General features: G+C 45.9%; 1 protein-coding gene and 1 long non-coding RNA gene across 12 annotated transcripts in view; one reads left to right on the forward strand and one right to left on the reverse strand.

Moving 5' to 3' along the window:
* PDZK1 (PDZ domain containing 1) overlaps nt 1-13,826 on the forward strand; it is a 35,652-nt gene that overhangs the window by 19,226 nt on the left and 2,600 nt on the right. For 7 of the 11 annotated variants that reach the window (XM_032464435.1, XM_032464433.1, XM_014551631.2 and 4 more), the window contains exons 2-7: nt 2,853-3,064; nt 3,847-4,093; nt 7,050-7,186; nt 8,901-9,096; nt 10,140-10,336; nt 12,992-13,228. In XM_032464435.1, the coding sequence (XP_032320326.1) occupies nt 2,855-3,064; nt 3,847-4,093; nt 7,050-7,186; nt 8,901-9,096; nt 10,140-10,336; nt 12,992-13,228 (1,224 nt within the window). In that variant the 5' untranslated portion in view covers nt 2,853-2,854. Of the gene's footprint in view, nt 1-1,446; nt 1,465-2,449; nt 2,531-2,852; nt 3,065-3,846; nt 4,094-7,049; nt 7,187-8,900; nt 9,097-10,139; nt 10,337-12,991; nt 13,229-13,826 lie in introns of those variants that run through there. The other 4 variants (XM_032464432.1, XM_032464430.1, XM_032464431.1 and 1 more) reach the window with 3 other exon arrangements.
* LOC116658764 lies at nt 4,486-8,905 on the reverse strand. Its single transcript, XR_004314066.1, has 2 exons — nt 8,776-8,905; nt 4,486-6,256 (listed from the first exon to the last, which is right to left on the reverse strand). It is a non-coding gene; the product is annotated as an uncharacterized LOC116658764 (long non-coding RNA).

Below are 13,826 nucleotides of genomic sequence, written 5' to 3' on the forward strand. Positions count from 1 at the left end.
TCCCTTTTCTCTGCATCCTCACCAACATTTGTTATTTGTGGTCTTTTCGATAATAGCCATTCTGACAGCTGTGAGGTGATATCTCCTTGTGGTTTTGATATGAAAGAAGAGGAAGAAATCGGAAACACTATCCTTAAATACAAAGTCCCTTCCTACTTAGGTCCATAGTCCCAGGCATCCTTATCACGGAGCAATGACACAGCCTTGCTACAGTGACTGATCCCAGCTCTGATTCCAGGACCAGCGTAACCCCAGGACGTGGCCTAGACAGACCCAGGGCTGGAGCTGGCCCAGAGCCAGCCCTGCTGCCCCCTGGTCAGACCATCTCTCTACAAGATGGCACAGGAAACACATAGTTTTAGGGCCCCCAGGGTCCCATGTAAGGCCAGGCTTTGAGGTTTTGATCAGCTTTCTCCATTGGTATAGTTGAAGGTATTAAATATTTCATCAGTCTGGTGTGGGCACCAGCACTGATCCTTCAGTGGCTGAACTGTGGTGGGTGCAGACGGTGGAAGGAGCTAATCTAGGGCTGGGAGCAGTGACTGGTTCCCAGGCAGCCTGGGAGCATTTCTGTCAGCATGTTTGTCAGTGTGAATGGGCTCTGTCTAACTCTCTGGGCTTCAGCCATAGATGTGAAAATAAACCCTGACTTTAAACACCTGAGGCTTCAAAGCCGTAAGTGTAGACCAGAGTGATCGCTGTCTGGCCGCTGGGATTCTTAAAGAAGTAAAAAGACAGCTTGAGGTTTTGCCCAGAAATGGTGACTTGTGTTTTCTTTATATCAGGTATTCACGTCTCTATTGAGACAGGGGGCATCTTCGCCTCTTCTCTCCCCAGACACTGGACCGTCTTACTAGCAGGGAGGTTTCACGTTCCACCCTTGAGAAAAAGAAGATCCCCATGGCTGACACCAGAGAGCGTGAGATTGCTGACTGTTGGGGGGGGGGTACCTTAGAAAAGAGCATTCATACGCTGATCACAAACAGCCTCACCTCTTGATGAAAACATAGCATCTAAGGGCCTTTATTTTGATTATAAGGACATGTTTTGAATTCTGTAGGATTTGGATGAGGTCAGAGGGCTTTTTTCCCCCCTTCAAGGCTTTGCAGGCCCATGAAATTGAGAGCTGTTAGGGATCTAGGAGTAAGTGTGGACATAGATGAGGATTCAAGCTGGGGGTGGAATTGACGCTTACAGCCTAGGGAATCAGCAGAAAGAGAAGGAAAATATCAGAGTCCGAGGGGCTGCGCCGCGGCGCCTGCCCGTGGGGAAGCCCCACTCTGGTCCTGCCCTCTTCTCCCCTGACTCGCCCCCTCTCCTCCCAAAGCAGCGTCTTCCTGGCGTTAGGTCATGATGTGGCGGAGCTGCTACGGTCTCCCAGGTGTGGGCACTGACCACGGGATCGTGGCTTCACTTTTCTCTTCCCTGGATCCTCAGGAGTGTGGGCGCAGGCCTCGGGCCCTGGTGAGAGATCACTTGAAACATTGTCTCTTTGTTTCTTCTTTCCTTGGCTGCTTAGTCATTCGTGTCCCTGGTGGCCTGGCTGCCAGACTTGGCTGAGACTTGTGAAACAGGCAAGCGAGTGGGGCGTGGGAGGCTGTCTGCCCGGTTTGTACTGTCCGTCTCTGTGGGCGCGGAGGTCAGAGATGGCTCTCTCCAGTCACCATGGCGTGGCTTTGAGGGAGCCCGGAGCACTTTGTCGTCTCCCCTCCACCCTCTACCCTGGACCCTGTATGGTCGTCTACTCCTGTCCCTCCAGGAGAGACAGAGGAGGTACTGGAGGTTGAAGACAAGGATTTGCCCTGCAGGCAGCTGAACCAGCAGAGTCTAGCCTTCTGCTCTCAGGCCTCCCCTTACGTCAGCCGTCCTGGCCTCCATTCTCAATCCCCTATGAAAAAAATAGCTTAAGCCAGGAAGGGCTGGGGACCCCTGGCAGGAATCTTGGCCTTAATAACTTGGGTGCCAGGGCCCCAAGCTGTTGGTTTTCAGACTTTTCCTTTCCTCCTCCATGGCCCAGGACCCGGCTCCTGCGATGGGGCAAAGGAGGGGCAGCACGTTTGGAAATGGAAGGGGCTTCAGGAGGGAGAGACCTGACCTGGCTGTGGGAACTCTCTCTCTACGGGGCATCTCTGCTCGGCTCTGACTTCTCTGTCTCACTTCTAGTGCATCAGGTCAGCTCTGAGGCCTGGCTCCTCTGATTTTTAATTCTTTGATGTCTTCCTTATCTTGTCCTACCTGACCACTCCTGCTAATTGTTCAGGTCTTAGAAAAGTCATTTCTCCAGGAAGCCGTTCTTAATTCTTCCCAGCCCCGTCCCCTACTCCTTAGACCCTTTGCTGTGTTCTCCTTTGTCACTCGGGTCTCCCCTAGCAGGTCATCCACCACATGTTACTGTGAACGTATGTTTCCCTCATATGAGAGGCAAAGTATAGGTCTCTCTTGTCCACAGATTTACCTTCAGTACCGAGAACTTGGCAAGCTCTTCAAATATTTAAATGAAAGTGGACTTGGATTTTCTTAAAATTTCGAGGTAATGTATTTGGAACCAATTTCTTTTGGTCAGAGGACAGAGAGGAATTTGGTTTTGGAGCTACTGAAATTGAAGCAACTATGTTCAGTACCCAGCCAAACACATGGGTCTGAAACTCAAGTGCAAGGTCATCTTTGGGGGAACTAAATTTGGAAATTGTTAGCAAGTCCTAGAAGGTGGCCTCCTGTACCCTCACTGTTGCTACCCAAACAGTCTAGATTTGGTGCGATTAGAAGAACAGAGCTGTAGGAGATGAGGACAGATTTCTCACCTCAATTAGATTTTCTTTCCCATGCATTGACACATCTGTTTTTCATCACAGAAATGGCCTCCACCTTCAACCCCCGAGAATGTAAACTGTCTAAACAGGAAGGGCAAACCTATGGCTTCTTCCTGCGAATTGAGAAGGACACCGATGGCCACCTGGTCCGGGTGATTGAGAAAGGCAGCCCAGCAGAGAAGGCGGGCCTCCAGGACGGAGACAGGGTTCTCAGGATCAATGGTGTGTTTGTGGACAAGGAAGAGCACATGCAGGTAAACGGGGCATCTGGGCTGCTTCTAGGGTCTCTTCAGTCCCCGTATCTCTGCTGATAATAGTTTTTGGGGTCAGTGGAGCTTTCCTGGCTGCCACTGGCAAGACAGGACACCTTTATGGCTATACTCTCTGCTGGCTAATCAAGTCTCCTACAATTAACCAAGAACTGTAAAAATTATCCCTGGATTTGAACAGTGTCAGGTCTAATATGCGGTGCATGTTTGCTACATGAACTATGCTAGGCAATTTCACATTCACTGTTTTGTGAAATCCTCATCATAACCTATGAGGTACGTATTCCTATCACACAGATGAGGGGGTGCAGGCTCAGCTAGGTGAGGCTAGCTAAGGCTCAACTTAGCTAAGGTGTTCATGCAGCGAACATACGGAGGGTCTGACCTGGCCGCAGTTCTGCCTGCCTCCACGGAGGCGCTCTTTTCACCGTGGTGTGTTGTCTCCACACAGACCCAGGAGGATCCGCTGTGTTCAGGGGCAGCGTGCTTCCCTAGAAAGGAGCAGTCCTAGTAAGAGTCCCCTGGGTGGGGCTGGGCTGCAGTCTAGATTCCAACGGAGGCCCAGCCTGAGCTGTGCCTGGGTCTCGGGAGGGGCCAGCTGGAGATGGCTGCGCACTGTCTGCTCACTGGATGTCAGGGATCCGCCAGTGGGACCTCCAGAGCCAGATAATGAGCCGGATGGTGAGCCCTGCACCCCCTCCCACCCCCACCCCGGCGGTTGGTAGAGGGTTATTGGTTAAAGTTATCTTTTCCTTTCTTCCTCCTAGGTTGTGGATCTGGTCAGAAAGAGTGGAAATTCAGTGACTTTACTAGTTCTGGATGGAGATTCCTATGAAAAAGCCGTGAAACAACAAGTGGACTTGAAAGAGTTGAGTCAAAGTCAGGAGTCGAGTTTGAGTGATAAGAAGCCACTGTCCGTGATGAACGGAGGAGCACCGACTTGGGCCGAGCCACGGCTCTGCTACCTGGTGAAGGAGGGGACTAGCTATGGCTTCTCCCTGAAAACCGTCCAAGGTGAGCTTGAGGGCGGGGCATGGACAAACAGCTTTCCAGAAGAAAGATACTGCTACGACACTGCTGGTGGCTCCTGTAACTCACTTTCAGTTGCTGTGGGTATCCAACAGCAGCTTCTCTCTCTCCATTCCGCCCTGGCCCTTCCTTTGCTTTGCACAGCTGTGCAAAGAGGGGTCAGGACATTGGACAGCAGCACCGTGGGGGACACTGGGCACTCCTGTCCTCCGGGGTTTGTTACGCTGCAGCTTTGAGGCCAGAGGGTTGGAGGGTTGATGCTTCTTTGTTACTCTTTTCTAGCTTCCTTAGGGTGAAGGTGGAGGGGAGACTGGAGAATCAGAGGCAAGAAAAAGGAGGTTCCTCATAATGGCTACTTTTAATAAGAATGATATCTCTTTTCATCTTTCAGAGTGCCCAGGTGGTCATTTATTCAAAAAATTCTTGAGCCCCTATTTAAGTATCAGACACTGTTACACTTGCTGAGGACACAGCAAAAGTCCCCACTCTCCTGTGGCATTTAAATAGTACCCTTGTTGTCGGAGAATAGTTCTTGCCTCGTGCAGGAAAGAATTCAAGAACAAGGCAAAGTGAAAGCAAGTTTGTTTAGAGAGATACACACACTCCATAGACAGAGTGCAGCCTGTCTCACTCAGAAGGGGAAACAGCTGAGGAGAAACATACTCCATAGGCAGAACGTGGGCCATCTCAGAAAGGTGAGAGGGAGAGCCTGAGAGGTGTGGGGGGTTTAGTTTAAAGTAAAAGTAGATACATGCTCCACGGACAGAGCGCGGGCCGTCTTGGAGGCGAGAGCGAGCGCCTGCATGGTGAACGGCTGTTAGGCTCTGTGGGCTCTGTAATTTCACATGCTGATGAGTAGGACGATTATTCCAACCGCTCTGGGGAAGGGGCAGGGATTCCAGGAATCAGGCCCCTGCCCACTTTTTGACCTTTTAAGGTCAGCCTAGAACCGGTCGTGGCACCTGTGGGAGCGCCACGAGGCTCCAGGTCTCCTGGAAGTCGCGTCTTCCGCCATCTTGGCTCTAACCCGTTGGTCCTGTCCTCAACTGCTGTGTCATTCCTCCAGCGGCTGTGCCCTGGCCCTGTTCCTCCTGTCTCACCCTCAGCTGTGGCCACGCTCTGAGGTGCCTCCCTGAGATGGAGCTGAGGGTTCCATCGTGATTTGAGAAACCCCAACCATCAGGAAGCAGTGGAAGCTCTGCTTCTGGAATTTCAGAGCAGTCAGGCTGACCTGCCCTCAGCTGACCAGGGTTTTCTAATGGTTTCCCTGGGATTTAGGTTGGAGCCATAGCTGTGTTAGACTTTTGGTTCTGTTGCTGAAATATAGGCCCCCGTCCCTGATGAGCCGAAGTGAAACTCAGAGAAGCTCTTAGTGCATAGGAGAAAAGAGGCAGCTTTATGACTTTGCCGAGCAAAGGGGGCTCACAGCAGGCTGGTGCCTTCAACACTGTGAGCCCCCTTTGGGGATGGGGTGGGTGGTTATACAGCCATGGCTCAAACAATAAAACATTGTTAACAGTCAAGAATCATTTTCTTGTCATAAGACTGAGAGTGGCGTCATGATGTCTCCAGGCGACCAGTTCTATAGAGGCTAGAGAGTTGGTTGTCACGTTTTCGATCTCTTTATCTCGTAAGCACCCACAGCGCGGTCTTTCTGGTAATTTAGCTTTACTTTGTAAGGTTACAGTTCCACGACCTTCTCCCAGGAGAACGACTCAAAAACCAAGCATGATTATTACTTTCAATTACCAGAATAAAGTAGAAACAGTAAAATTAATAGCTTTAGTTCTAGCCTGGAGCTGTGAGTAGCAACCAGTCAGTCAGGTTAGTTGACCGTTTTAAGGGCAAGCATAAAAGTAAGCCATCTGTTAGCCCAAGTGCGGCCATTTTATTAATTCTCCTTCAGACCCACCTCTAACGTTGTGCCTTCCCTGTCCTGTCTGGTACTGGAGAGGCACGGTGCTGGGTCATAATTTGATCAGTGATAAACAGCAGACCAATAGCAAACACAAAATAGTCTCCAAGGCTTATTTAACGTGTAGCAAGAGAAATAAACTGGCTATAAGAGGTGTTTCTCAAGTTTGTCAGCTATTAAAACAGTGACGTAGGTGGCCAAGGGAAGCTTAGCATTTCTTAGAGGCTCATTATCTGTAAAATGATAAAAAAAAAAAGAAATTATAATTCAGATTCTATTCATTTGGCCCTGGTGTAATGTACATGGGGAATGGTGGAGATTAGCTCTATGAAGAAAATGTTTTCTTCATGACAAATATGTAACAAGGTAACAGGAGAAATGTTATGTGTTTAAGGAAGCAGAGTTTAAATTACTGGTACTTTTTACAAATGATTTATCTGGTCATCATGAAGCTACCCTTTGTCCAGGCTGAGATATGAGTATCTTGAAAGAGTTGGTGGTATTTTTAAGAAGCACCTAGATCATACCACCCACTGATCCAAACGGCCTGTGTGTGTGTGTGTGTGCCTTCCTCCCCGTCCTGTGCCTCTGTCCTCATTAGCTGGTGTCAGTGAGATTTGCTGACTCCACTGGGATGTGATGGTTGGAGATGGTATTAATTAAAGAGGACAGAATGGAGCAGATGCCTCTGATTCTACAAACGTGAAGAGAGGGAGTGAGACCCCATGACGTAGCATGGGCGTGACCTGGTGCCTCCTTGTTCCAGAGGCTAGTGCCTCCTGAGGTCCTCCTTTGCATTTAGTTGGGGTCAGAAATCCTATTCACATTGACAAAAACCAACGAGTAATGGCTGTGTTAAGCTGTGTGCTAGGAGCTGTCACTGTAACTCTAGGTCAGAAGCCAAAGTCTATTTGAGTTAGCCCTAAAACAGAAAGTTCTACTTTTATATTATTGGGAGAAAACCCTTTATTGCTGGACTGTGTGTGAGGGAGTGGTGACACCTGTCCACCCCCTTCTCCCTCTCAGGTAAAAAGGGAGTGTACCTGACTGATATAACACCTCAGGGTGTGGCTATGAGAGCTGGAGTCCTGGCTGATGACCACGTGATGGAAGTGAATGGCGAGAATGTAGAAGATGCCAGCCACGAGGAGGTGGTTGAAAAGGTACGTCCCAAAGGAGGGCCCTTCTTACTTGTCTTTCAGTCCACTTACTGGGAGTGACAGGAAGCCCGGAGTGGTGGTTTATGATGGGAGGAGCACAGTAGTGAGGAGTTAACCCTTTGTATTAAGAGTGAACAGACTCACCAGCGGTGTAAGCAGTGTTTTTTTTAACTGAAGTTTAGTTGATTTACAATGTTATGAGTTCCAGGTGTACAGCAAAGTGATTCAATTATACATATACATACATATATAAATATATTCTTTTTCAGATTCTTTTCCATTATAGGTTATTATAAGATTGAATATAGTTTCCTGGGCTATAAGGTAGGTCCTTGTTGTTTATCTATTTTTTGGTGGCGGCGGGGGGCAGGTAATTAGGTTTATTTATTTTAGAGGAGGTCCTGGGGATTGAACCCAGGACCTTGTGTGTGCTAAGCATGCGCTCCACCGCTTGAGCTATAACCCCTCCTTGTTTACCTGTTTATATGCAGTAGTATGTGTATGTTAATCCCAAACTCCTAATTTATCCTTCCCCTCACCCCTTTTCCCTTTGGTAACCATAGTTTGTTTTCTATGTCTGTCTATTTATGGTTTGTAAATAAGTTATTTGTATCATCTTTTTTTCAGATTCCACATATAAGTGATATTATATGGTATTTGTCTTTCTCTGACTTCACTTAATATGATAATTTTTAGGTTCATCCATGTTGCTGCAAATTATTTCATTTGTATAGCTGAGTAATATTCCATTGGGGGTATATGTGTGTGTGTGTGTGTGTGTGTATATGTATGTATGAACTATATATGTGTGTGTGTATATATATATATATATATATACACATACACACACCACACATATTTATTCATTTGTCGATGGACATTTAGGTTGCTTCCATGTCTTGGCTAGTGTAAATAGTGCTGTGTGAAATAAGCAGTGTTAATATAGGTTTTGGAATAGTCTTTGCTAGTTCTATGTTGTCATGAAGAAAGTGTTTTAAAAAACCATTATCTTTTGGGTCTTATTTGTAACTGATTGGACTCCCCCTCTGAATTTATAATAAATTGATTGTTGTGCCAGTGCTACTAAGCTGTTCTAATACAAGCTGGTAGATAACCAATGTGGTGATGAATGTCCAGCTACACATGGGGAGCGATGGAGGACCTTTTAGACCCCAAATCTTATGTCTCAGAGTGGTTCTATGAGACACAGAAGGCACTCTGAGGTTTCCCTTTGAGGTCATGTGGAACCTTGAAAATTGACCAGCTTTACCTTCTCCTGGTAGAAGGATCTTTCAGGTAGATCTTTACTTTCGTTTCTTTTCCAGTTTTCACCCAAGTATCTTTCTGGGTTTTTTTTTTTAAATTTTGGGGCAGGGGTAGTTAGGTTTACTTACTTACTTACTTTTAGAGGAGGTCCTGGGGACTGAACCCAGGACCTTGTGTGTGCTAAGCATGTGCTCTACCACTTGAGCTCTTCCCTCCCCCCACCCTTCTGGGTTTCCTGAGTTCCAGCTCTCTCTCATCTTGGGCTCAGTTAGCATCTGTGTGACGTCATACTTAACAAAGGGAAACGGCAACTGTAGAAGGCTTACACTCAGGCCTACAGCCCGAACATCCTGTTGAGTCCAGAGACTGTGCCTCTGTGTGGAAACTTTCCCGTTTCCCAGCGTCCTTCTTGGAGGTTGATGTTGGTCCTCACCTGTGCATGCTGTTGCAGGTGAAGAAGTCCGGAAGCCGCGTCATGTTCCTGCTGGTGGACAAGGAAACTGACAAGCACCACAGTGAGCAGAAGATAAAATTCAAGAGAGAAACAGCCAGTTTGAAACTGCTGCCCCACCAGCCCCGGGTTGTGGACATGAAGAGGGGACGCAATGGCTATGGTTTCTATCTGAGGGCAGGCCCAGAAGAGAAGGGTAAGGTTGGCGAGGCAACCATCCAATTCTTCGTCCCAGTCTGACTCCAGAGTCCCAGCAGGCCCCCAGCTCCCCATCAGATCCATGATGGAGACAGTGAGAAACTAAAAGGCAGAGCTGGGCCAGTTTCCGTGTCATATGGCAGCCTGATTTTGGGCGTTCCTAGGTTTCCAGAAGCATAAGGCGGCAGAATTTGGGATCTGGGCAGTGATATGCTGGTAAATTGGCTCTCTGGGGGAGGGGAAGCCCTGATTTGTAGCATTTGTGTGTGTGTGTGTGTGTGTGTGGAATAAATACCCCCCCATCTCTGATTTCAAGTTACCCACATGCTGTCACAGGATGCAAAGCTGAGAAATACTGTGTAGGCCTGGTTCTCATGAGCTCGTAGGAACCAGCTCCAACACCCCACTAGGTCTGAGGCAGAGGTGTGGACTGGGGTCTGGGACTTGAATAGAACCAGGAGTCTTCCTGAGACCTTGTAATTCAACAAGTAAAGAACTCAGGTCCTTCCATGGAAGCAGAATACAGAAAACAATGTAGGTTCAGGCCATGCAAACTGTTACCCACCCAGAAGTTGCTGTTTTCTTTTAACTATATATATATTTCTATTAATTTATGAACTATTAATTTGGTTCATAATATGTAGAAACATCCTTGAGGCCTTTGAGAATATCAAATGAATCAGACAAAAATTCTCTAGTCAAGGAGCTTCCAGTTTAGTAGAGAAGACAGGACATGTGTGCCTATGACCGAAGCTAGACGGTCAGAAGCACCTTAACACAGAAGCAAACAAAATACTGGGGAAGTTCAAGGTTGGAGCAAGTTTTTCTCACTAAAAAGGTCCTGGAAGGCCTCATAGTGAAGCTAGCACCTGAGCGCAGGCTTTGTAATGGGAATAGAATGGACGCCCTGGGGTGCCAGTGGGAAGGGCAGTAGTTGTACTCAGCATGCCTTTTATATATATTTTACAGGGGTCTTAGGCTCCAGCAGAAGTCTCACAGCTTGTTTTTTAGCAGTCTGATTATTTATTTATTTGGGGGTAGGTCAAATCGTCAAGGACATAGACTCCGGAAGCCCGGCGGAAGAGGCTGGCTTGAAGAACAATGACCTGGTAGTTGCTGTCAATGGCGAGTCTGTGGAGTCCCTTGATCATGACAGTGTGGTGGAAATGATTAGAAAGGGTGGAGACCAGACTTCACTGTTGGTGGTAGACAAAGAGACGGACAACATGTATAAACTGGTAAGTAATACAAGGCCATATATTCATGAATTAAGGTTGGATTCATTCACTCAGGCCCTCAAACACTGGCTAAGTTACCACTTCGATTTTCAAACTGGAAAGGGCATAACGATCATCACTAAGGCTGCACTGAAGCTCAAACTGGTAGACAAAGGAGAATGCCAAGTGGTTAGTACATGAGTTTTAAGTCTTTAGATTCAAGACTTTGAAAGAATTTGCCAACATAATTGCAGAATTTCTCTTGGTGATCTAAGGAAAATCTATGAACAGTAGCCTGGAAATAAGGTGTAGCTGTGACTTTTTCCCACACAGGGAATGACTGGATTTTAAAGTCTAGACCAGTAAATCCTATTAATCCCAAGTCACAGCCTAGGAAGGGCTATGAAACGGCTTACAAGCCCTTAGCAAGGGAGTAAACAGACTCACCGAGACCAAGCTGTGTCAAAATACCTTACTGCCTCTTAACTCTTAAAAACAGCTATTGTCTGCATATTTTACAGTTTTTATAACACTTTTATCACAAGAACTGAGGTTCATGCTAACTTAGCAGACATTTGGGGACCTTCTAAAGTACCCTTTGCCTTGCCAGGTGTTGGTCACAAAAATGAACAAATATGAACTTGTTCTATGTGATACACTATAAAAGAAGCATCCAAAGGTATAGAAATGATACAGAGGGAGGAATGTTACGGGTGGTGGTGGTGGTGGTGACCCCTTTTGTAGATGTGACTTGAGCTTCGTCGCCCAGTTTCAGAAAGACAGAAGCCACTATTTGAATCCACGTTTTAATGCATCCCTCTCAGCACTGCATTTCGATTAAATATTTTAAGACATTTGTGTAAAGTAGATTAAAGAATGAACTGGATGATGGAAAAAAGAATGGGTTTTTAGCTGGTTGAACAACCGTGTCTAAAGCATCCTTGATACTGGAACAATGTCAGCCTGAACAGACGTTTCCCATGGCGGGCTGCCTGTTCCTGAGCTACTTTATCATTAGATGTGGACAGAGATATGGAGGATGTACTTAACAATGTGCTGATGGATAATTTACTAGACACTATAATTTATATTCAAAATATCCAGTCAGGATAGAAAGGAGAATAAAAACTAAGCTTAAGTTTAAACAGGAATAAATTTCAAGTACTATATTAGCTTAAAAGTAAATTTTATGAATATCAAATGGTGAGACCTGATTTGATGACTTTAGAAAAAGAGCAGAAACTTGATGATACTCTAAATAGCTGCCCGCACCCAAGAAAGGCAACTTAAGGTTACATTAGTTGGCACTTGGCTTTTGGAGATAATAGTATTACTGTACTGAGTTGGTCAGACTATACTTGAAATTGCTGGTAATGTAATCTTGGGTCAGTCACCCTCCCTGACCCTGTTTCCTTTGCTGTAAGATGGGGGTAGCTACTGTGAAGGGTGGCCATGAGTGTTAAATGAGGTAATATTTAGAGCACTTAGAATAAATCCCTGGCACATGGAAATGGTATTGTTTAAATATAATTTTATTTTTTATATTGAAGTATAGTTGATTTACAATGTTGTGTCAGTTTCAGGTGTATAACAAAATGATTTAGTTGTACATACATATATGTATTTCAGATCCTTTTCCATTATAGGTGATTACAACATATTGAATATACTTCCTTGTGCTATACAGTAGGTCCCTGTTGTTTATCTACTTTACCTATCTATCTAGCTAGCTAGCTAGCTACAAAACTGAATCACTTTGGGGTACACCTGAAACTAACGCCACGTCGTAAATCAACTATACTTCAATTAAAAAAAGACACTGTGGGAATATTTAGCTTGAATAAGCATAGACTTCGGGGAAGAGAGAATATTTTCAAGACTTTGAAAGGCTAAATGGTAACTATGTGAGGTGATGGATGTGTTAACTTGATTGTGGTAATCATTTCACAGTGTATATGTATATCAAATCATTATGTTGTACACTCTGAATATATACAATTTTGTCAGTTATTCTTCATTAAAGCTGAGAAAAAATATGAAGCAAAAATTGACAAAACTGAAAACAGAGATACAGTTATACAATAGTTGAAGACTTCAATATCCCATTCTCAATAATGGGTAGAACAACCAGACAGAAGACAGGGGAGGAGCCAGAGAACTTGAACAGCACAGGCCCTCTAGCCCCGACAGACAGACGCAGACACAGAGCACTCTAGCCAACAACAAAATACACATTCTTTTCAAGGGCACATGGGATAGTCTCTAGGAAAGACCGTACGTTAGGCTGCAAATTAAGTCACAGTAGCCAAAAGACGGAAACCACCCGGGTGTCCACTGACAGATGAATGGATGAAAAAACTGGCATATGTATGAATTAAAAAAAATTTGTTTTGGTGGGGGAGGTAATTAGGTTTATCTGTTTTTAGAGGAGGCACTAGGGATTGAACCCAGGACACACTTAGACGTGGTTACATGTTTATACTCATTACTCCATAACCAAGCTCAGTCTTCCTTTAGACCTGTTCTGTTTTGGGTAGTAGAGAATTTGACAGCCCATAATCACATGTATCTGAAGGAGAAGTGGAACATGCAGTACTTTGTAAACTACAACAGCTCATTTAATTAAGTGTGACTACTCATACTTACAATTAATGTTTTTCCCTTTATTTTCAAAAGGCTCGCTTTTCTCCATTTCTCTACTATCAAAGTCCAGAACTGCCTAACGGTTCTGTCACGGAGGCTCCCGCTCCTGCTCCCGCTCCTCCAGCTGCCCCTCTGGAGGCCTCAAGCCCAGACACTGCAGAGGAAGCAGGCGACCATAAGCCCAAACTTTGCAGGCTGGTGAAAGGTGAAGATGGTTATGGCTTTCACTTAAATGCGATTCAGGGTCGGCCAGGCTCATTCGTCAAAGAGGTATGCTGATGTGGTTCCAGCAGCCCACGAACACAGCCACGATCAGGAGGGTCTCACTCGGGCTCACATAAATGCTGTTATGGTCCCGCACCCTTTAAGATAGCTACTGGTACATCCTAAGCTCACACCTTTTGTTTCTTAAACATCTGCTCCACCTAATTGTCTCTTTACTTTGAAATCAGATAAACAGAATGAGTGGCATGACTGTAGTTGACAGTCACCATCAGCTCTGACAGGGAGTGACTCTTGTTTGCTTCCGTGCATTGAGCATAATGCCCCTGCCCTGTAGGGGTCGACAGAAGACTCTCTCCATAGCTCTCAAGTTGGGAATGAAGGAGGGGGACCTATAAAATCCCATGTCTTCAACCCATAAGACAGACAGTGGAAGTCAGCCGCTGTGACACTGCTCGTTTGAGCACGGAAGTTGTAGCTTTCATAAGCAAAAAAGCACGGCAGCACCACCCCCAACTTCCGCACCTCAAGGAGCAATAACATAATTAAGAGTAAGTTCTCCAACTCCCCATCTTGCCTCTGAAGAAAAGCTAGGCTAACATTCTTTTACCATGTTTGAAAGTCCTAACTCAGAAGCTCTATTCAC

This window comes from Camelus ferus, chromosome 21 (genome assembly GCF_009834535.1).
Source record: "Camelus ferus isolate YT-003-E chromosome 21, BCGSAC_Cfer_1.0, whole genome shotgun sequence".
Taxonomy (NCBI): domain Eukaryota; kingdom Metazoa; phylum Chordata; class Mammalia; order Artiodactyla; family Camelidae; genus Camelus; species Camelus ferus.